The sequence below is a fragment of the Pristiophorus japonicus genome, chromosome 15 (genome assembly GCF_044704955.1).
Source record: "Pristiophorus japonicus isolate sPriJap1 chromosome 15, sPriJap1.hap1, whole genome shotgun sequence".
Classification (NCBI taxonomy): domain Eukaryota; kingdom Metazoa; phylum Chordata; class Chondrichthyes; family Pristiophoridae; genus Pristiophorus; species Pristiophorus japonicus.
This window is the reverse complement of record NC_091991.1, coordinates 10,766,379-10,789,487: the sequence shown is the minus strand read 5'-3', so window position 1 is coordinate 10,789,487 and position 23,109 is coordinate 10,766,379. Positions and strand designations below refer to the sequence as shown.

Genomic DNA, 23,109 nt, shown 5'->3' with positions numbered 1-23,109 from the left:
CGCAAAAGCTTCGCTAGATACGTGAAGAGAAAAAGATTAGTGAAGACAAACGTAGGTCCCTTGCTGTCAGATTCAGGTGAATTTATAATGGGGAACAAAGAAATGGCAGACTAATTGAACAAATACTTTGGTTCTGTCTTCACGAAGGAAGGCACAAATAACCTTCCAAAAGTACTAGGGGACCGAGGGTCTAGTGAGCAGGAGGAACTGAAAGATATCCTTATTAGGCGGGAAATTGTGTTGGGGAAATTGATGGGATTGAAGGCCGATAAATCCACGGGGCCTGATAGTCTGCATCCCAGAGTACTTAAGGAAGTGGCCCTAGAAATAGTGGATGCATTGGTGATCATTTTCCAACAGTCTATGGACTCGGGATCAGTTCCTATGGACTGGAGGGTAGCTAATGTAACACCACTTTTAAAAAAGGGAGGGAGTGAGAAATTATCGACCAGTTAGCCTGACATCGGTGGTGGGGAAAATGCTGGAATCAATCATTAAGAATGAAATAGCAGCGCATTTGGAAAGCAGTGACAGGATCGGTCCAAGTCAGCATGGATTTATGGAGGGAAAATCATGCTTGACAAATCTTCTGGAATTTTTTGAGGATGTAACTAGTAGAGTGGACAAGGAAGAACCAGTGGATGGGGTGTATTTGGACTTTCAAAAGGCTTTTGACAAGGTCCCACACAAGAGATTGGTGTGCAAAATCAAAGCACATGGTATTGGGGGTAATGTACTGACGTGGATAGAGAACTGGTTGGCAGACAGGAAGCAGAGAGTCGGGATAAACGGGTCCTTTTCTGAATGGCAGGCAATGACTAGTGGAGTGCCGCACGGCTCAGTGCTGGGACCCCAGCTCTTATACATCAATGATTTGGATGAAGGAATTGAGTGTAATATCTCCAAGTTTGCAGATGACACTAAACTGGGTAGCGGTGTGAGCTGCCAGGAGGACGCTAAGAGGCTGCAGGGTGACTTAGACAGGTTAGGTGAGTGGGCAAATACATGGCAGATGCAGTATAATGTGGATAAATGTGAGGTTATCCACTTTGGGAGCAAAAATGCGAAGACAGAATATTATCTGAATGGTAGCAGATTAGGAAAAGGGGAGGTGCAACGAGACCTGGGTGTCATGGTACATCAGTCATTGAAAGTTGGCATACAGATACAGCAGGCGGTAAAGAAGGCAAATGGTATGTTGGCCTTCATAGCTAGGGGATTTGAGTATAGGAGCAGGGAGGTCTTACTGCAGTTGTACAGGGCCTTGGTGAGGCCTCACCTGGAATATTGTGTTCAGTTTTGGTCTCCTAATCTGATGAAGGACGTTCTTGCTATTGAAGGAGTGCAGCGAAAACCAGACTGATTCCCGGGATGGCCGGACTGACATATGAGGAGAGACTGGATCAACTGGGCCTTTATACACTGGAGTTTAGAAGGATGAGAGGGGATCTCATAGAAACATCTGACGGATCGGGACAGGTTAGATGCAGGTAGATTGTTCCCGATGTTGGGGACGTCCAGAACCAGGGGACACAGTCTTAGGATAAGGGGTAGGCCATTTAGGACAGAGATGAGGAGAAACTTCTTCACTCAGAGAGTTGTTAACCTGTGGAATTCCCTGCCGCAGAGAGTTGTTGATGCCAGTTCATTGGATATATTCAAGAGGGAGTTAGATATGGCCCTTATGGCTAAAGGGATCAAGGGATATGGAGAGAAAGCAGGAAAGGGGCACTGAGGGAATGATCAGCCATGATCTTATCGAATGGTGGTGCAGGCTCGAAGGGCCGAATGGCCTACTCCTGCACCTATTTTCTATGTTTCTATGTTTCTATGTTTCACCTGAGAGAGCAAACGGGGCCTCGGTTTAACATCCCCTCCGAAAGACGGCCCCTCCGACAGTGCGGCGCTCCCTCAGTACTGCCCCTCCCACAGTGCAGCGCTCCCTCAGTACTGCCCCTCCCACAGTGCAGCGCTTCCTCAGTACTGCCCCTCCGACAGTGCAGCGCTCCCTCAGTACTGCCCCTCCGACAGTGCAGCGCTCCCTCAGTACTGCCCCTCCGACAGTGCAGCGCTCCCTCAGTACTGCCCCTCCGACAGTGCAGCGCTCCCTCAGTACTGCCCCTCCGACAGTGCAGCGCTCCCTCAGTACTGCCCCTCCGACAGTGCAGCGCTCCCTCAGTCATCATCATAGGCAGTCCCTCGGAATCAAGGAAGACTTGCTTCCACTCTTAGCATGAGTTCTCAGGTGGCTGTTACAGTCCAATACGAGAACCACAGACTCTGTCACAGGTGGGACAAATAGTCGTTGAGGGAAGGGATGGGTGGGACTGATTTGCCGCAAGCTCTTTCCGCTGCCTGCGCTTGATTCTGCATGCTCTTGGTGACGAGACTCGAGGTGCTCAGCGCCCTCTCGGATGCACTTCCTCCACTTAGGGCGGTCTTTGGCTGGGGTCTCCCAGTTGTCAGTGGGGATGTCGCACTTTATCAGGGAGGCTTTGAGGGTGTCCTTGTAACATTTCCTCTGCCCACCTTTGGCTCATTTGCCGGGAAGGAGTTCCGAGTAGAGCACTTGCTTTGGAAGTCTCGTGTTTGGCATGCGAACAATGTGGCCCTCCCAGCAGAGCTGATCAATTGTGGTCAGTGCTTCAATGCTGGGGATGTTGACCTGGACAAGGACGCTAACGTCGGTACGTCTGTCCTCCCAGGGGACTTGCAGGATCTTCTGGAGACATCATTGGTGGTATTTCTCCAGCGACCTGAGGTGTCTGCTGTACATGGTCCATGTCTCTGAGCCATACAGGAGCGCTCCCTCTGAACTGCCCCTCTGACAGTGCAGCACTCACTCTGTATTGCCCCTCCGACAGTGCGGCGCTCCCTCAGTACTGCACTGGGCATGTCTGCCTAGAATTGGGCCCTGCCCCATTACTGGCATATGCATGTGGTGGGTGTGGCAGTGATGTGGAACCAATGCAGTACCAGCAGGAGCAGAGGGAGGGAATGAAGGTGGGAGAGATGATGGGGCAGTGGTTCTCACTTTACCTCATTTCCCGCTTCTATTCTGTCCCATCCAGGCCAGGAGCGTGGAGCAGAGTAAAGGCCTCGAGCGTGGAGCAGAGTAAAGGCATCGAAATATAAACAACAATGACAACGTGCATTTATATAGTGCCTTTAATGTTATAAAACATCTCAAGGTGATTATCAAACATAATTTGATACTGGCACACATAAGGACATATCAGGAACAGGTGACCAAAAGCTTGGCCAGAGAAGGAGGTTTTAAGGAGCATCTTAAAGGAGGAACAAGGGATAGAGAGGCGGAGAGGTTTAGAGAAGGAATTTCAGAGCTTGGGGCCCAGGCACGGCCGCCAATGGTGGAGCGATGGAAATCGGGGGGGGGTTGCCCAAGATGCCAGATTGGAGGAGCACAGTGATCGCGGGGTGGGTGGGGGGGAGGGTTGTAGGGCTGGAGGAGGTTACAGAGATAGGGGGGGTCTAGGGCTGGAGGAGGTTACAGAGATAGAGAGGGGTGTAGGGGCTGGAGGAGGTTACAGAGATAGAGAGGGGTGTAGGAGGTTACAGAGATAGGGAGAGTTGTAGGGGCTGGAGGAGGTTACAGGGATAGGGAGGGGTATAGGAGGTTACAGAGATAGGGAGGGGTGTAGGGGCTGGAGGAGGTTACAGAGATAGGGAGAGGTGTAGGGCTGGAGGAGGTTACAGAGATAGGGAGAGGTGTAGGAGGTTACAGAGATAGAGCGGGGTGTAGGAGGTTACAGAGATAGGGAGGGGTGTAGGGCTGGAGGAGGTTACAGAGATAGGGAAGGGCGAGGCCATGGAGGGATGAGAATTATAAATGCGAGGCGTTGCCGGAGTGGTGGCCAATGTAGGGGATGACAGGTGAGCAGGACTTGCATTTATATAGCGCCTTTCACGACCACCAGACATCTCAAAGCGCTTTACAGCGAATGAAGTACTTTTTGAAGTGTAGTCACTGTTGTAAGATAGGAAACGCAACCAGCTAATTTTCACACAGCAAGCTCCCACAAACATCATTGTGATAATGACCAGATAAATCTGTTGTCTTTAGTGATATTGATTGAGGGATAAATATTGGCTCAGGACACTGGGTAGATCTCCCCCGCTCTTCTTTAAAAATAGAGCCACGGGATCTTTTACATCCACCTGAGAGAGCAGACGGGGCCTCGGTTTAACGTCTCATTTGAAAGACGGCACCTCCGACAGTGCAGCACTCCCTCAGCACTGCACTGGGAATGTCAGCCTAGATTCTTGTGCGCAAGTTCGTGGAGTGGGACATGAACCTCAGACTTGCTGACTCAGAAGCGAGAGTGCTGCCCACGAGCCACAGCTAATTAAGAGACATAACAAAGTTTTCATCGGCAAGTGACTGATTTTAAAGCACTTACATGCATTTTAGCAATGGGCTGTTCCTGTTTGATCATTATCGAGCTGCGTGTTTAATAAAGTGCAAACTAATTTAGCATTGTGAGCTGTTTAAATTGGAAACCTTTGCTTTGTGACCCACCTCCAATAAAGTTAACGATTAGTAATTGGTTTTGAGACAGAAAAGTCAGTGATGTTGCAGTTTGGGATTGTTATGTATTAGTATTAGGCGGTCCCTCGTATTGAGGATGATCCACTTCCACACCAAAAAGGGATGAGTTCACAGGTGTTTCAATGAGGGAGCTGGTATTCTAGGTCCCGAACTACATGTTGAAGGGTGGAAGGTGCCTGTGGGTGGATTCTTTTTGTTCTGTCGACGCTGGCCGACTCTCGGTGCTCGGTGGATATATGCAAATAATTTTATGCAAATGTTCCAAAAGCAGGAGCCAATATGTCTCTGAGCGGAGTGGTGTCTGAAACTCTTTTGAGTTAACCTGCAAAACATAAAACATGTATCCGTGCCACCCGACCTGGATGACACACACAAGACATTTACAAGGCCCTTTTTTTTTTTTTTTTTTGGGGCACTAAAATCAATCTCCAGAACCGAGGCACTGCCCCCACCACAGTTATCACGACACTTAAATAAAAGTACGTCTTGGCACAGCAGCCAAGAGCGCAGACACTTCCAGTTCTGTGGAGAGCTGAAAGGCTGTCATTAAGACGTTTTTAGCACATTGGAAGGTAGTGGGTTGGACTGTCGATGTTAGTGGTTGCACCGTTTGATCAACTCGGGACCTTCATTCCCAACTTCAGTGAGTTTAATTCCACGTGTTGAGTTCCGTTGGTTGACGTGTTTGGATTAATTTCTGGGGCTTACTGTTAAGCACTTTACTCTCTCCACGTTTACTATTATTCTGATCGGTCGCACCGGCACCTCTGGCTGCTTCTGATTTATTTTTCTACATCTGCAGTTTGTCGGCAGAAACCTCGTCGGAATGAACATCAGCGATATTGGGAGTGTGCTGCGCTCGGTCTACCAGCTCGAAGACAGCCTCGTCCCGGCAAACTCCATCGGCGCGGACCCTGACCAGCCCGGGTTACCCCAGCACCGACCAGCAGTGCCTCCGCCCGACAGCCAAGGTAAGCTGGTGGCCACAACCGCAAAGCTCCACCGTGGGTCCGCCGCCGAAAACTCACGACCCCGTCGTGCGCTGTCTGTTTATTGGCCGAAGGCGGATTCACCGCCACCCAGCTCAGACTCCCACTTGTTCTGGGAATGTGGACAGCTCTATCCATGGCCCCCCCCCCAGTTATCGCACACACCCATACTTGCTGTGTCACCCACGCTGCTTGGCACGGCACGCCAAGGGGGCAGCAAGAGCTAAGCCGGAGGGGCGAGTCGGCCAGATTGGGCAGGGGTTTGGCAGACAGAAAGGAGGATCGTAGACAGAAAGAAAGATTTGCATTGCTATAGCGCTGTTCACGATCACTGGACGTCCCAAAACGCTTTACAGCCAATGACGTACTTTCGAAGTGCAGTCACTGTTGTAATGTTGGAAACGCGGCTGCCAATTTGCGCACCGCAAGCTCCCACAAACAGCAATGTGATAATGACCCAAATAATCTGTTTTAATGATGTTGATTGAGGGCTAAATATTGGCCCCAGGAAACCGGGGAGAACTCCCCTGCTCTTCTTCGAAATAGATGCCTTGAGGATGGGAGTCGGCTCGCAGGACAGGCAACCCAGAGGAGGGGAGGGGGCAGAGTAAGGTAGGGGCAGAGGAGGGGTGGGGGTGGGGGCGGGGGCAGAGGTCGTGTGGGGTGGGGGCAGGAGCAGAGGAGGAGTAGGGGCAGAGTAGGGGTGGGGGCAGGGGCAGCTTAATGCGAATCAGTGTGAGGCAATACATGTTGGGCGGTAAAAAGGAGCACTCACTGGAAAGACGGTGACTGGACCATGTGACCCCGCCAACGGCTCACCGGCTCGTTAATGGTAAAACCGTGCCTGCGGGGAATTGTGAATGGGCCACGCAGCCCGTTAAAGGGACCACACGGCCCAAGAGAAAGACTAGAGTGAACGTTGCAGGAAGACCTTGGGATGCAAACACATAATTCGAAGCACACCTCACTCAATAAGGTCATAAAAAGGCCGACAGAGTTTTGGTTTGATAAATAGGGGCACAGAGTGAAGAATTAATGATAAATTTATGCAAAACTTTGATTAGTTGCAGTTGAAAGGCAGTTCATGGATTTTCCTCTTTATGAAAGGACTTTAAACCACAGAGAATGTAAAAGTAAATTCACCAGGGATGGGATCCCATCATTATTGAGAAACTTGAGACACTGGGATTATTTGCACTGGAGTTGAGAAGCCGATTTAACAGCTTCAGACCACACGGAGCACCGTGAGCGGGTCTGGTCTCCATATTATGAAAAGCACCGAGACACAGGACATTGTGCAAAAAAGATTTACTAGGATGATACCAGAACTGAGAGGTTATAACGATCAGAAAGGGTGAGCTGAGAGAGGTGTTTAAGATTATGAAGGGGTTCGATGGGGTAGACGTAGAGTTGATGTTTCCACTTGTGGGGGAGACCAGAACTAGGGGCCATCAATATAAGATAGTCACTAATAAATCCAATGGGGAATTCAGGAGAAACTTCTTTACCCAGAGAGTGGTGAGAATGTGGAACTCGCTGCCACAGGGAGGGGTTGAGGCGAATAGTATCGATGCATTTAAGGGAAGGCTCGATAACTGCAAGAAGGGGAAAGGAAAGGATATGTTGATGGGGTGAGATGAAGAGGGGTGGGAGGAGGTTCATGTGGAGTATAAACACCGGCACGGACCGGTTGGGCTGCTTGGCTTGTTTCTGCGCTGTAAATACTATGAAGGCTATGTATAAATTATGACTGGTTTTATTAGAGTCACCTGGGGGAAGCTATTTCTTCCGTTTGGGGAATCAGCAATGGAAGTTCAACAAATGAACCTCATTACTCTGAGAGTGAAGAAAGACTTGCATTTATAGAGCGCCTTTCACAACCTTAGGATTTCTTTACACAGAGGGTTGATGGAGCTCGAATATTTTGTCACGGGGAGAAATTAAGGCAGAGACCATTGCATCCATGAGGGGAAAATACTCAAATCAGATGCGGGGCTATCGGGGGTGAGACGTGCAATAGAATTCGTTTGGGATTACTCTAGCAAACAGCCAGCTTTGGCACAGTGGGCTGAATGGCCCCTTCTACGCTGTTAAGTTCCGTGGTCAGCAGCAGGCTTCTTTTGCTTAGTGAGCAGCTTGGGTTTTTAATGACAAGTTCATTTTTTTAGTTCTTGCAAGTTCCCACAATTATTGAATTCAATTTCATAACTGGACAGAGTGGGATTTGAACTGATGACTGGGGTAGGTGGTCTAGTGCCAGAACCACTACCAGGGGAGTTTTCCCCGGTGTCCAATCCTGGCTCACATTTCCAGTGCAGTACTGAAAGGGAGTGCTGCACTATCGGAGGGGCAGTACTGAGGGAGCGCCGCACTGTCGGAGGAGCGGTACTGAGGGAGCGCCGCACTGTCGGAGGGGCAGTACAGAGGGAGTGCAGCACTGTCGCAGGGGCAGTACTGAGGGAGCGGCGCACTGTCGGAGGGGCAGTACTGAGGGAGCGCCGCACTGTCGGAGGAGCGGTACTGAGGGAGCGCCGCACTGTCGGAGGGGCAGTACAGAGGGAGTGCAGCACTGTCGCAGGGGCAGTACTGAGGGAGCGCCGCACTGTCGGAGGGGCGGTACTGAGGGAACGCTGCACTGTCGGAGGGCAGTACTGAGGGAGTGCAGCACTGTCGGAGGGGCGGTACTGAGGGAGCGCCGCACTGTCGGAGGGGCGGTACTGAGGGAACGCCGCACTGTCGGAGGGGCAGTACTGAGGGAGTGCAGCACTGTCGGAGGGGCGGTACTGAGGGAGCGCCGCACTGTCGGAGGGGCGGTACTGAGGGAGCGCCGCACTGTCGGAGGGGCAGTACTGAGGGAGCGCCGCACTGTCGGAGGGGCAGTACTGAGGGAGCGCCGCACTGTTGGAGGGGCAGTACTGAGGGAATGGCGCACTGTCGGAGGGGCAGTACTGTGGGAGCGCCGCACTGTTGGAGGGGCAGTACTGAGGGAGCGCTGCGCTGTCGGAGGGGCAGTACTGCGGGAGTGCCGCACTGTCGGAGGTGCCGTCCCTCGGATGAGACAATAAACTTGCTTTCTCAGGTGGACATAAAAGATCCCATGGCACTGTCTTGAGGAGGAGCAAGGGGTGTTCTCCCCGGTGTCCTGGGCCAATATTTATGATATGATCTGCTCCAATCACACTGTCTAACTGATTTGTCGGATGAACCAATCAGAAGGCCTGTTTCAGGGATGCGAATAGAAAACAAATGACCTTTGCAGAAGTTGGGGCTGACGTTGCCGGACTGCTTCAGGTGATTATTAGAAGTTGCACGTTCCATTCTCCCCAGAGACACACCTGGAAAAGGGAACAGTGGCTCTGTGCCAAAGGTAGAACAGGTTCAGTAACAACACACAACAACCTCGGGATTATACACACTGGGGGCTGCCTTTCCCTCCGATACAACAGTCACCACACGTCAGACCGGCAAAGAGAAAAGTAAAGAAAAACTTGCATTTTGATAGCGCCTGTCACAGCCGCGGGACATCCCAAAGAGCCTTACAGCCAATGAAGTTCTTTTTGGAATGTGGTCACTGTTGTACGTCGGGAACTCGGCACCAATTTGTGCACAGCAAGCTCCCACAAACATCAATGAGAGAATGACTAGATAATCTGTTTATTGGTGATGTTGGTTGAGTGATAATTATTGGCCAGGACACCGGGGATAATTTCCCTGCTCTTCTTCAAAATAGTGGCCATAGGATCTTATACATCCACCAGAGAGGGCAGACAGGGCCTTGGTTTAACTGGAGTGTCAGCATAGATTTAAGAACATAAGAAATAGGAGCAGGAGTAGAATACCTGGCACCTCAAGGCCTGCTCCGCCATTCAATAAGATCATGGCTGATCTGATCATGGACTCAGCTCCACTTCCCTGCCCGCTCCCCATAACTCTTTATTGCATTAGCGCTCAAAAATCTGTCTATCTCCGCCTTAAATTTATTCAATGACCTAGCCTCCACAGCTCACTGGGGCAGATAATTCCACAGATTTACAACCTCTGAGAGAAGAAATTCCTCCATTTCAGTTTTAAATGGGCGACCCCTTATTCTGAGACTATGTCCTCTAGTTTTAGTTTCCCCTATGAGTGGAGCTATCCTCTCTACATCCACATTGTCGAGCCCCCTCATTATCTTATATGTTTCGATAAGATCACCTCTCATTCCTCTGAACTCCAATGTGTATAAACCCAACCTACTAAACCTATCCTCATAAGTCAACCCCCTCATCTCCGGAATCAACCGAGTGAACCTTCTCTGAACAGCCTCCAACGCAAGTATATCCTTCCTTAAATACGGAGACCAAAATTGTATGCATGAAGTAGATCTCCTGTTGTGTGAAGTCAGAAAGCGGCAGATATACATTGGATTACACTCCGCTATCACTCACGGCTGGGCAATCTCCAAGTTAAGGGTATATCTGAGAGTGTAGCCACAGGCTAGAATTTGTTTTAAAAACATTGTTCTTAGCATTCGCAGGATATTGTATTAAAAAAAGGAAGACTTGCATTTATATAGCGCCTTTCACGACCATCGGATGTTTAGAAACATAGAAATTAGGTGCTGGAGTAGGCCATTCGGTCCTTTGAGCCTGCACCGCCATTCAATAAGATCGAGGCTGATCATTCAACCTCAGTACCAGTTTACAGCCAATGAAGTAATTTTTGGAGTGTAGTCACTGTTGTATTGTGGGAAACGGGGCAGCCAATTTACGCATAGCAAGCTCCCACAAACAGCAATGTGATAATGACCCAGATAATCTGTTTTACAGATGTTATATTAAATTAGAAGTTATATTAAAATATCACATATAGAGCCATAACCAATTAGTTCACCTTAAATTATGAAAGCGGTTCTGTTACTGGACTAATAATCCAGGATCCAGAAATCCCACCAGGGCAGTTTGAGAATTGGAATTCGGTTTCAGATCTCTAGAAATAAAAAGCTGGTCTCAGTAATGGTGACCATGAATTTGTCAGATTGTTGTAAAAACCCAACCGGTTCACTAATGTCCCTTTAGGGAAGGAAACCTGCCATCCTTACCCGACCTGGGCCTATATGGTCGACTCTTAACTGCCCCTGAAATGGCCCCTCAGTTGTATCAAGATGAAGGCCCACCATCTCCTGAGGGCAACCAGGGATGACCAATCAATGTCCATCGGCCCCCACATCCCGAGAATGAATTGTTTTAGCCAAGGCATAGAATACAAGAGCAGGGAGGTTATGCTTGAACTGTATAAAACACTGATTAGGCCACAGCTGGAGTACTGCGTGCAGTTCTGGTCACCACATTACAGGAAAGATGTGTTTGCACTAGACAGGGAACAGAGGAGATTTACGAGGATGTTGCCTGGACTGGAGAATTTTAACTATGAGGACAGATTGGATAGGCAGGGTTTGTTTTCCTTGGAACAGAGGAAGCTGAGGGGAGACCTTTATTGAGGTGTATAAAAATTATGAGGGGCCTGGATAGAGTGGATAGGACGGACCTATTTCCCTTCGCAGAGGGGTCAACAACCAGGGGACACAGATTTAAAGTAATTGGTAGAAGGTTTCGAGGGGATTTGAGGGGAAATGTCTTCACCCAGAGGGTGATGGGGGTCTGGAACTCACTGCCTGAAAAGGTGGTAGAGGCAGAAACCCTCACCACATTTAAAAAGTACTTGGATGTGCACTTGAAGTGCCGTAAACTACAGGGCTACGGACCGAGAGCTGGAAAGTGGGATTAGGCTGGATAGCCTTCTGTTGGCCGGTGCGGACACGATGGGCCGAAATGGCCTCCTTCCGTGCCGTAAATTTCTGTGATTCTATGAAATGTATTCATGCAGGAAGAAGCATAGCAGCATTCCATGGCTTCAAGTTACAAATCGAAAGCTCCGGTTAACAGAAAAAAGACTCCCACCCCTGCAGCTCACACTCCACACCTGTTTGTTTCAGGGCCCTGTAACTGGTTCGACACGGACCCGCAGTTCTGGGGAGAGGAGGAGGTCCTGCAATGGCTGAACTACTATGTGGCAAGAAACCGGTGGGACTCATCTTCCATCTTCTTGGCCCCGTGTGACGCCAGCGGCAAGCAGTTGTGCGCAATGTCGTTGGAGAGATTCATTCGGACGTTTGGGTACCTGGGCGAAGATCTGTACCGGAGCCTGCGAGAGCTGAGGGAGAAGTACGGTGAGTGGGAAGCGTGCTTGAGCGCAGTGGTGTCACGCAGCGCTCGGCGATGGGCTTTGTGTGTGGGCTGCCAGCCAACTTCAGTTCCTAGTTGAGCTCAACTTCGCGGAGGGTGCAAGGTGGGAGGCCGGCCAGGAGAGCGTTGGAATAGTCGAGCCTGGAGGTAACGATCAGTTACTTCCTTCTGTTTACTAGTAAAGGCCCCACCTCAGTGTAAGGCGATGCGAGGAAATTGCAAAATGTTCTTTTTTAGTTCAGGAACAGAGGGACCATTTAGCCCCTCCACCCTGCTCCGCCATTCAATCAGATCCTGGCTGATCTGCACCCCAACTCCATCCACCTGCCTTTGCTCCATAACCCTCCATACCCTTACCCAACAAAAATCTATCCATAGAAACATAGAAACATAGAAAATAGGTGCAGGAGCAGGCAATTCGGCCCTTCCAGCCTGCACCGCCATTCAATGAGTTCATGGCTGAACATGCAACTTCAGTACCCCATTCCTGCTTTCTCGCCATACCCCTTGATCCCCCTAGTAGTAAGGACTCCATCTAACTCCTTTTTGAATATAGTTAGTGAATTGGCCTCAACAACTTTCTGTGGTAGAGAATTCCACAGGTTCACCACTCTCTGGGTGAAGAAATTCCTCCTCATCTCGGTCCTAAATGGCTTACCCCTTATCCTTAGACTGTGTCCCCTGGTTCTGGACTTCCCCAACATTGGGAACATTCTTCCTGCATCTAACCTGTCTAACCCCGTCAGAATTTTAAACGTTTCTATGAGGTCCCCTCTCATTCTTCTGAACTCCAGTGAATACAAGCCCAGTTGATCCAGTCTGTCTTGATAGGTCAGTCCCGCCATCCCGGGAATCAGTCTGGTGAACCTTCGCTGCACTCCCTCAATAGCAAGAATGTCCTTCCTCAGGTTAGGAGACCAAAACTGTACACAATACTCCAGGTGTGGCCTCACCAAGGCCCTGTACAACTGTAGCAACACCTCCCTGCCCCTGTACGCAAATCCCCTCGCTATGACTTGCTTAGTCTTGAAAGCTCCAATTGCCCCCCAGCAACCACAACCACTTGGGAGAGAGAGTTCCAGATCCCCACCACCCTTTGTGTGAAGACGTGCTTCCTGACATCACCCCTGAACGGCCTGGCTCTAATTTTAAGGTCACGCCCCCTCGTTCTAGACTCTTCCCTACCAGAGGGAATAGGTTCTCTGTGTCAACCCTGTCAGATCCTGTCAATATTTCTGGCCACGCGGGTTTTATTTTAGTTACCGCTGCCAGCCGTTCACTGATGATACACTTTATCCAAAGTGTGTGAAATGTTTCTTACTCGCTAACTGTCAGTTGTCAGCTCCCTGGCGATATAACGGCCTGAGCACGCCTCCAAACCACGATGAAAACTCCATACTTAAGAAAGTCTTACATTTCTACAGCGCGTTTCACAACCTCAGGACGTCCCAAAGCACGTTACAGCCAATGAAGTACTTTTTGAAGTGTAGTCATTGTTGTGATGTAGGAAACATGGCAGTCAATTTTCACACAGCAAGGTCCCACAAACAGCAATGTGATAATGACCAGATCATCTGTTTTTCGATGTTGATCGAGAGATAAATATTGGCCCCGGGACACTGAGGAGAACTCCCCTGTTCTTCTTCAAAATAGTACCACGGGATCTTTTACGTCGACCTGCGAGGGTAGACGGGGCCTCGGTTTAACTTCTCATCCAAATGACGGCACCTCTGACAGTGCGGCACTCCCTCAGTACTGTCCCTCCGACAGTACAGCATTCTCTCAGCACTGTCCCTCCGACAGTGCAGCACTCCCTCAGCACTGTCCCTCCGACAGTGCAGCACTCCCTCAGCACTGTCCCTCCGACAGTGCAGCACTCCCTCAGTACTATCCCTCCGATAGTGCAGCACTCCCTCAGTACTGCCCCTCCGACAGGGCAGCACTCCCTCAGTACTGCCCCTCCGACAGTGCAACACTCCCTCAGTACTGTCCCTCCGACAGTACAGCACTCCCTCAGCACTGTCCCTCCGACAGTGCAGCACTCCCTCAGTACTGCCCCTCCAACAGTGCAGCACTCCCTCAGCACTGTCCCTCCAACAGTGCAGCACTCCCTCAGTACTGCCCCTCCGACAGTGCAGCACTCCCTCAGTACTGCCCCTCTGACAGTGCGGCACTCCCTCAGTATTGTCCCTCCGACAGTGCAGCACTCCCTCAGTACTGCCCCTTTGATAGTGCAGCGCTCCCTCAGTACTGCACTGGGAGTGTCAGCCTAGATTTTTGTGTTCAAGTCTCTGGAGTGGAACTTGAACACACAACCTTCTGACTCCGAGGTGAAAGAGCTGACCACTGAGCCACAGCTGATATACCTTGTGTTTCTGGAGCTTTGGACTGTTGCGGTCCAGAGTCTGCAGGCCTGGGTAAAGGCCCATGTATCCCGGGGCGCACGCAGTTCGCAAGCGTCCCTGGGATCACATGGGCCGGCCCAACCAATCACAAAGGGGGATTCCCATTATGTTTATGGAGATTCCATTTACGTACAGAATCCCCATAAACATTATAGGAATCACCTAATAAATAAAGTTTCATAACACTGAAATAAAAATAAATGATCACAGGTTCAAAATTAATTAAAATACCCTTTAATTAAACATTTAAAATAAAAATAATTTTTTTTGAAAAATAAATGTAAACATTTTTAAATGGGACAGGAATAACCAAAACTAATTTTAAATGTAAGTGAATGTTTAAATCATTTAAAAAAAAAAAAAAATGTATTTTAACCCTTGCACTGATAAAAGGCCTGCTTTTATGAGGCGCTAGGGTTTGGTCAGGATATGCTGGCCAGTATTGGGGTAAATAGCCAGCGAAAGTGAATTTACAGAGATTGCCCGGAAATTGGGGCCTCCCCGCGTCCTTACGGAGTGTGTACGGACCCGGGAAGGCATCAGAAAAGCCGATTTTCGGCGCGCAATGCGCATGCGCTGAAAACCGGCTTTTCCGATCTGTCAAGTTTCTGGCTTGAGGGATCTCCTGCAGATCGGTAACGAGGGCAATCCCACGGCAGAGAATTGGGCTATTTGCCCGTCTCTGGCCCAGCGAATGTCCTTAAAACTCTTGCGCCTGGTAAAAGCAAGCGCATAGCCTACTTTGACCAGCGTAAGTGTTTAAAAACATATCAAAAACATAGTAAAATAAAATTTAAAAATACATATTTATGTTAAAAACTCTGCCCACTCAGGTCATTTTATTTTAAACCATAATTAAAACTTTTTTAGAAAATCGGCAAATATTTTTTTCAAAAACATTTCTATCAACTTTAATTTCTGTAGTGTATTTATATGAGGTGTTTTTAAAAAAAATGTTTTATGTAGTGTTTGGGGGTGTTTCTCATTCATAGTAATAGGAGTTTCGTAAGTCCGCAGCTCCTATTATTGTGAATGAGACCATATGTTACCTGATTGGCTGCCCAGAGCCATGTGACTCCAGCTCCAGGCCTGCGCACGTCCTGACGTGCACGTGTTGCGACACGCAGTTAGGGGAGGCTTCCAGACCGGGATCTCGCGTGGGCGCAGCAGTTTCAGGTCGGTGCGCTTCTTTTATCTAGAATCTAGTCGAACGCCCGCGGGAAGGAGAAACCGGGATTTCTAGGCCGATCGATGTGTACGTCCTGTCGAGGAGAAACTTGTCAGATTGCAAGTTCCGGGTTTTCGGGCCTGTGCATCGATTGGGGTCATTCGCAGCACTTATGTCGGCGTACGCCATTATAAATTCCGGGCCAATATAACTGGAGTATTGGCCTGAGGGGTAATTTTTCCAACGCCTTGCCCAAGACACTTCACAGGAGCACTATGCGATAAAAATTTGACACCGAGCCGCATGAGTAGAAATTAGCGCAGGTGACCAAAAGCTTGGTTAAAGAGATAGGTTTTAAGGAGCGTCTTGAAGGTGGAAAGAGAAGTGGAGAGGTTTAGGGAGGGAGTTCCAGAGCTTGGGGCCCAGGCAACAGAAGGCACGGCCGCTAATGGTTGACTTGGGTTATAATTTTAACAATGATCTTCGCCTTTTAAAATTCTTAAAAGAATGGTTCATTCTTGGGATGTAGGCTGGCAAGGCAGCATTTATTGCCCATCCCTGGTTGCCCCTGAGGGCATTAAGAATCAGCCACACAGTCTGGGACTGGAGTCACGTTTAGGCCCAGACCGGGTAAGGTCGGCAGGTTCCCGTCCCTGAAGGGCTTTAGTGAACTGGTTGGGTTTTTTACGACAACCCGGCTGATTTCACAGTGACTTTCTCTGGTGCCAGCGCACGGATTAGCAAATTTACTGGGTTCAATTTGTGGGATTTGAACTCGCGACCTCCGTATTGCTGGCCCAATCGCTGTTCGATCAGACCACAAATTGTGTGAGACTTGTGGCAGCAGCTCAGGTACAAATGGGGTCTTTGCGAATGGAAACTGGTTGCGGGTAAATCGCAAAGGGTTCACTGGCTGCACGAGGGGAGCCTCCGGAGTCAGCTCTGCTCACACCGGGATCAGCGAGGTATCAAGTGTCGCTGGGCACTCCTGTCACAGTCAGCTTTCGCTCTGCCCCACTGTCCTTGTGTCCCTTGTGTGAGACGCGTGCTGATCTTCACCCTCTGCCACAACCGTGTAAAACCTCTTTTATCTGTTGATTTGGACAGAGTTTGAGTTTGAGTTGCCCAACGGACTGGAAGATGCAGAATCCCGCTTTCCACCCACCGGAGAGGAACATGGTAAGTACCTCCAGCCGTTCCTCTCGGCCCTAAACTCTGCAATTCCCCCCAATAAACCTCTCCCCCACCTAAACCTCCCCCCCAGCCCCAAACCTCTCCCCCCCCCCCCCAAACCTCTCCCCCCCCCCCCCCAAACCTCTCCCCCCCCCACCCCAAACCTCTCCCCCGCCTAAACCCCCCCCCACACCTCCCCCCCCCCCCAATAAACCTCCCCCCGCCCCAAACCTCTCCCCCCCCCAAACCTCTCCCCCGCCTAAACCTCCCCCCCCACACCTCTCCCCCCCCCCAATAAACCTCTCCCCCGCCTAAACCTCTCCCCCCCCAAACCTCTTCTCCCCCCCCAACCTCTTCTCCCCCCCCCAACCTCTTCTCCCCCCCCAAACCTCTTCTCCCCCCCCAAACCTCTTCTCCCCCCCCAAACCTCTTCTCCCCCCCCAAACCTCTTCTCCCCCCCCAAACCTCTTCTCCCCCCCCAAACCTCTTCTCCCCCCCGCAAACCTCTTCTCCCCCCCCAAACCTCTTCTCCCCCCCCAAACCTCTTCTCCCCCCCCAAACCTCTTCTCCCCCCCCAAACCTCTTCTCCCCCCCCAAACCTCTTCTCCCCCCCCAAACCTCTTCTCCCCCCCCAAACCTCTTCTCCCCCCCCAAACCTCTTCTCCCCCCCCAAACCTCTTCTCCCCCCCCAAACCTCTTCTCCCCCCCCAAACCTCTTCTCCCCCCCCAAACCTCTTCTCCCCCCCCAAACCTCTTCTCCCCCCCCAAACCTCTTCTCCCCCCCCAAACCTCTTCTCCCCCCCCAAACCTCTTCTCCCCCCCCAAACCTCTTCTCCCCCCCCAAACCTCTTCTCCCCCCCCAAACCTCTTCTCCCCCCCCAAACCTCTTCTCCCCCCCCAAACCTCTTCTCCCCCCCCAAACCTCTTCTCCCCCCCCAAACCTCTTCTCCCCCCCCAAACCTCTTCTCCCCCCCCAAACCTCTTCTCCCCCCCCAAACCTCTTCTCCCCCCCCAAACCTCTTCTCCCCCCCCAAACCTCTTCTCCCCCCCCAAACCTCTTCTCCCCCCCCAAACCTCTTCTCCCCCCCCAAACCTCTTCTCCCCCCCCAAACCTCTTCTCCCCCCCCAAACCTCTTCTCCCCCCCCAAACCTCTTCTCCCCCCCCAAACCTCTTCTCCCCCCCCAAACCTCTTCTCCCCCCCCAAACCTCTTCTCCCCCCCCAAACCTCTTCTCCCCCCCCAAGCCTCTTCTCCCCCCCCACGCCTCTTCTCCCCCCCCCACGCCTCTTCTCCCCCCCCCACGCCTCTTCTCCCCCCCCCACGCCTCTTCTCCCTCCCCCCCCACGCGTCTTCTCCCTCCCCCCCTCACGCCTCTTCTCCCTCCCCCCCCCACGCCTCTTCTCCCTCCCCCCCCCACGCCTCTTCTCCCTCCCCCCCCCACGCCTCTTCTCCCTCCCCCCCCCACGCCTCTTCTCCCTCCCCCCCCACGCCTCTTCTCCCTCCCCCCCCCACGCCTCTTCTCCCTCCCCCCCCCACGCCTCTTCTCCCTCCCCCCCCCACGCCTCTTCTCCCTCCCCCCCCCACGCCTCTTCTCCCTCCCCCCCCCACGCCTCTTCTCCCTCCCCCCCCCACGCCTCTTCTCCCTCCCCCCCCCCACGCCTCTTCTCCCTCCCCCCCCCACGCCTCTTCTCCCTCCCCCCCCCACGCCTCTTCTCCCTCCCCCCCCCACGCCTCTTCTCCCTCCCCCCCCCACGCCTCTTCTCCCTCCCCCCCCACGCCTCTTCTCCCTCCCCCCCCCACGCCTCTTCTCCCTCCCCCCCCCACGCCTCTTCTCCCTCCCCCCCCCACGCCTCTTCTCCCTCCCCCCCACACGCCTCTTCTCCCTCCCCCCCCCACGCCTCTTCTCCCTCCCCCCCCCACGCCTCTTCTCCCTCCCCCCCCCACGCCTCTTCTCCCTCCCCCCCCCACGCCTCTTCTCCCTCCCCCCCCCACGCCTCTTCTCCCTCCCCCCCCCACGCCTCTTCTCCCTCCCCCCCCCACGCCTCTTCTCCCTCCCCCCCCCACGCCTCTTCTCCCTCCCCCCCCCACGCCTCTTCTCCCTCCCCCCCCCACGCCTCTTCTCCCTCCCCCCCCCACGCCTCTTCTCCCTCCCCCCCCCACGCCTCTTCTCCCTCCCCCCCCCACGCCTCTTCTCCCTCCCCCCCCCACGCCTCTTCTCCCTCCCCCCCCCACGCCTCTTCTCCCTCCCCCCCCCACGCCTCTTCTCCCTCCCCCCCCCACGCCTCTTCTCCCTCCCCCCCCCACGCCTCTTCTCCCTCCCCCCCCCCACGCCTCTTCTCCCTCCCCCCCCCCACGCCTCTTCTCCCTCCCCCCCCCACGCCTCTTCTCCCTCCCCCCCCCACGCCTCTTCTCCCTCCCCCCCCCACGCCTCTTCTCCCTCCCCCCCCCACGCCTCTTCTCCCTCCCCCCCCCACGCCTCTTCTCCCTCCCCCCCCCACGCCTCTTCTCCCTCCCCCCCCCACGCCTCTTCTCCCTCCCCCCCCCACGCCTCTTCTCCCTCCCCCCCCCACGCCTCTTCTCCCTCCCCCCCCCACGCCTCTTCTCCCTCCCCCCCCCACGCCTCTTCTCCCTCCCCCCCCCACGCCTCTTCTCCCTCCCCCCCCCACGCCTCTTCTCCCTCCCCCCCCACGCCTCTTCTCCCTCCCCCCCCCACGCCTCTTCTCCCTCCCCCCCCCACGCCTCTTCTCCCTCCCCCCCCCACGCCTCTTCTCCCTCCCCCCCCACGCCTCTTCTCCCTCCCCCCCCCCACGCCTCTTCTCCCTCCCCCCCCACGCCTCTTCTCCCTCCCCCCCCCACGCCTCTTCTCCCTCCCCCCCCCACGCCTCTTCTCCCTCCCCCCCCCACGCCTCTTCTCCCTCCCCCCCCCACGCCTCTTCTCCCTCCCCCCCCCACGCCTCTTCTCCCTCCCCCCCCCACGCCTCTTCTCCCTCCCCCCCCACGCCTCTTCTCCCTCCCCCCCCACGCCTCTTCTCCCTCCCCCCCCACGCCTCTTCTCCCTCCCCCCCCCACGCCTCTTCTCCCTCCCCCCCCCACGCCTCTTCTCCCTCCCCCCCCCACGCCTCTTCTCCCTCCCCCCCCCACGCCTCTTCTCCCTCCCCCCCCACGCCTCTTCTCCCTCCCCCCCCCACGCCTCTTCTCCCTCCCCCCCCCACGCCTCTTCTCCCTCCCCCCCCCCACGCCTCTTCTCCCTCCCCCCCCCACGCCTCTTCTCCCTCCCCCCCCCACGCCTCTTCTCCCTCCCCCCCCCACGCCTCTTCTCCCTCCCCCCCCCACGCCTCTTCTCCCTCCCCCCCCCCCACACACCTCTCAAATTTTGTCTGATTATACTCGTGTGAAGCACCTTGGGACGTTGTATTATGTTAAAGGCTCTATATAAATACAAGTTGTTGCTTTTGATTTAAAGGACTTCTGGTTGCCTTGCTTGTATTTCCTGTTGTCTAAGTGACCGTGCATAACAACATTCCTCATAAGTTTTAAAAGCTACAATTGAGATTTGTATGGTAATTGTCTAGTTCTCCACATTCAATGAATTCTGAATCCAGTACATCAGGCGTTCCACACGTGGCCCCATTGACGTAGCATTAGCCTTCAGAACCCAGACATTTCAGCCCTGGTTGTAAATGTGTCAGCTGTGGCTCAGTGGGCAGCACTCTCGTCTCCTAAATCAAGAAGGTCGTGGGTTCAATCCCCACTCCAGGGACTTGAGCACAAATTAAAGGCCTTAGATTAGGGGCTGAGATTAATAACTAAATCTAATTAATTAAATTGCTGGAATTCTCTGTGGATGTAACAAACAGGGAGGATTCAGGCGATGTGGTGTATTTGGACTTCCAGAAGGCATTTGACAAGGTGTCACATAAAAGGTTACTGCACAAGATAAACGTTCACGGGGTTGGGGGTAATATATTAGGTTGGATAGAGGATTGGCTAACTAACAGAGAACAGAGAGTCGGGATAAATGGTTCATGCTCTGGTTGGCAACCAGTAACTAGTGGGGTGCCGCAGGGATCAGTGCTGGGACCCCAACTATTTACAATCTATATTAACGACTTGGGAGAAGGGACTGAGTGTAACGTAGCCAAGTTTGCTGACGATACAAAGATGGGAGGAAAAGTAATGTGTGAGGAGGACACAAAAAATCTGCAAAAGGACATAGACAGGCTAAGTGAGTGGGCAAAAATTGGCAGATGAAGTATAATGTTGGAAAGTGTGAGGTCATGCACCTTGGCAGAAAAAAATCAAAGAGCAAGTTATTATTTAAATGGAGAAAGATTGCAAAATGCTGCAGTACAGTGGGACCTAGGGTTATTGTGCATGAAACACACAAGGATAGTATGCAGGTACAGCAAGTGATCAGGAAGGCCAAGGTATCTTGGCCTTTATTGCAAAGGAGATGGAGTATAAAAGCAGGGAAGTCTTGCTACAGCTACCTAAGGTATTGGTGAGGCCACACCTGGAATACTGCGTGCAGTTTTGGTTTCCATATTTACGAAAGGATATAGTTGCTTTGGAGGCAGTTCAGAGAAGGTTCACTAGGTTGATTCCGGGGATGAGGGGGTCGACTTATGAGGATAGGTTGGGCCTCTACTTATTGGAGTTCAGAAGAATGAGAGGTGATCTTATCGAAACGTATAAGATTATGAGGGGGCTTGACAAGGTGGATGCAGAGAGGATGTTTCCACTGATGGGGGAGACTAGAACTAGAGGGCACGATCTTAGAATAAGGGGCCGCCCATTTAAAACTGAGATGAAGAGAAATGTCTTCTCAGGGTTGTAAATCTGTGGAATTTGCTGCCTCAGAGAGCTGTGGATGCTGGGACTTTGAATAAATTTAAGACAGAAATAGTTTCTTCACCTATAAGGGGATAAGGGTTATGGGGAGCGGGCAGGGAAGTGGAGCTGAGTCCATGATCAGATCAGCCATGATCTTATTGAATAGCGGAGCAGGCTCGAGGGGCCATATGGCCTACTCTGTTCCTATTTCTTATGTTCTTATGTTTAATAGAGCAGGATAGCACTTGGGGAAATGAAAACCAGAGCATGCCAGGAAGGGACAGAATGTATAAACATAAAGGTGAATCAGAAAGTGGGGTCAAAGTTGAAAAAATGGTAAACAAAGAACAAATTTAAAAGCTCTTTATCTGAATGCACGTAACATTCGTAACAAAATAGATGAGTTAACGGCACAAATAGATACAAATGGGTATGATTTGATAGTCATTACAGAGACGTGATTGCAAGATGATCAGGACTGGGAACTAAATATTCAGGGGTATTTGCCAATTCGGAAGGGACAGACAGAAAGGAAAGGAGGTGGGTATCTCTGTTAATAAAGGATGAGATCAGTGCGTTAGTGAGAAACGATATTGGCTCAGAAGATCAAGATGTTGAATCAGTTTGGGTGGAGATAAGGAATAATAAGGGGAAAAAGTCGCTGATGGGTGTAGTTTATAGGCCCCCTAACAGTAGCTACACTGTTAGACGGAGTGTATTCAAGAAATAATGGAGGCTTGTAAAAAAGGAACGGCAATAATCATGGGCGATTTTAATCTTCATATTGATTGGAGAAAACAAATTGGCCAGAGTAACCTTGAGGAAGAGTTCAGAGTGTATCCGGGATAGTTTCCTTGAACAGTACGTTGCGGAACCAACCAGGGAGCAGGCTATCTTAGATCTGGTACTGTGTAATGAGGCAGGATTAATAAATGATCTCATAGTAAAGGATCCTCTAGAAATGAGTGACCATAACATGGTTGAATTTCAAATTCAGTTGGAGGGTGAGAAAATTGGTTCTCAAACTTAAATAAAGGAGACTACAAAGGTATGAGGGCAGAGTTGGCTAAAGTGGACGGGGAAAATAGATTAAAGTGTGGGACGGTTGATGAGCAGTGGCAGACATTGAAGGAAATATTTCATAACTTGTAACAAAAATATAACCCAATGAGAAGGAAATACTACGAGAAGGGATAACCATCTGTGGCTAGCTAAGGAAATAAGGGATGGTATCAAATTGAAAACAAGGGCATACAATGTGGCCAAGCCTAGTGGGAGGCCTGAGGATTGGGAAACTTTTAAAAGCCAGCAAAGAACGACTAAAAAAATGATAGAGAGGGAAGATAGATTATGAAAGTAAACTAGCACGAAATATAAAATCAGATAGTAAGAGTTTCTACAGGTACATAAAAAGGAAAAGAGTGGCTAAAGTAAATGTTGGTCCCCTAGAGGATGAGACTGGGGAATTAATAATAGAGAACAGGGAAATGGCAGGGACATTGAACAAATATTTTGTATCAGTCTTCACGGTAGAAGACACTAAAAACATCCCAACCCTGGATAATCAACGGGCTATAGAGAGGGAGGAACTTAATATAATCACTATCACTAATGAAGTAGTACTCGGTAAAATAATGGGATTAAAGGCGGACAAGTCCCCTGGACCTGATGGCTTACATCCTAGGGTCTTTAAAAGAAGCTGCTGCAGAGATAGTGGATGCATTGGTTGCAATCTACCAAAATTCTC

The 23,109-nt window shown here is 51.5% G+C and overlaps 1 protein-coding gene across 1 annotated transcript in view; it reads left to right on the top strand.

Annotated features, from left to right (window-relative positions):
• The window catches only part of LOC139281349 (ETS-related transcription factor Elf-5-like), a 43,948-nt gene that overhangs the window by 3,196 nt on the left and 17,643 nt on the right, over positions 1–23,109 (top strand). The window contains exons 2-4 of the mRNA XM_070901504.1: positions 5,373–5,541; positions 11,534–11,767; positions 16,464–16,535. Coding sequence (XP_070757605.1) covers positions 5,373–5,541; positions 11,534–11,767; positions 16,464–16,535 — 475 coding nt within the window. The remainder of the gene's footprint in view (positions 1–5,372; positions 5,542–11,533; positions 11,768–16,463; positions 16,536–23,109) is intronic.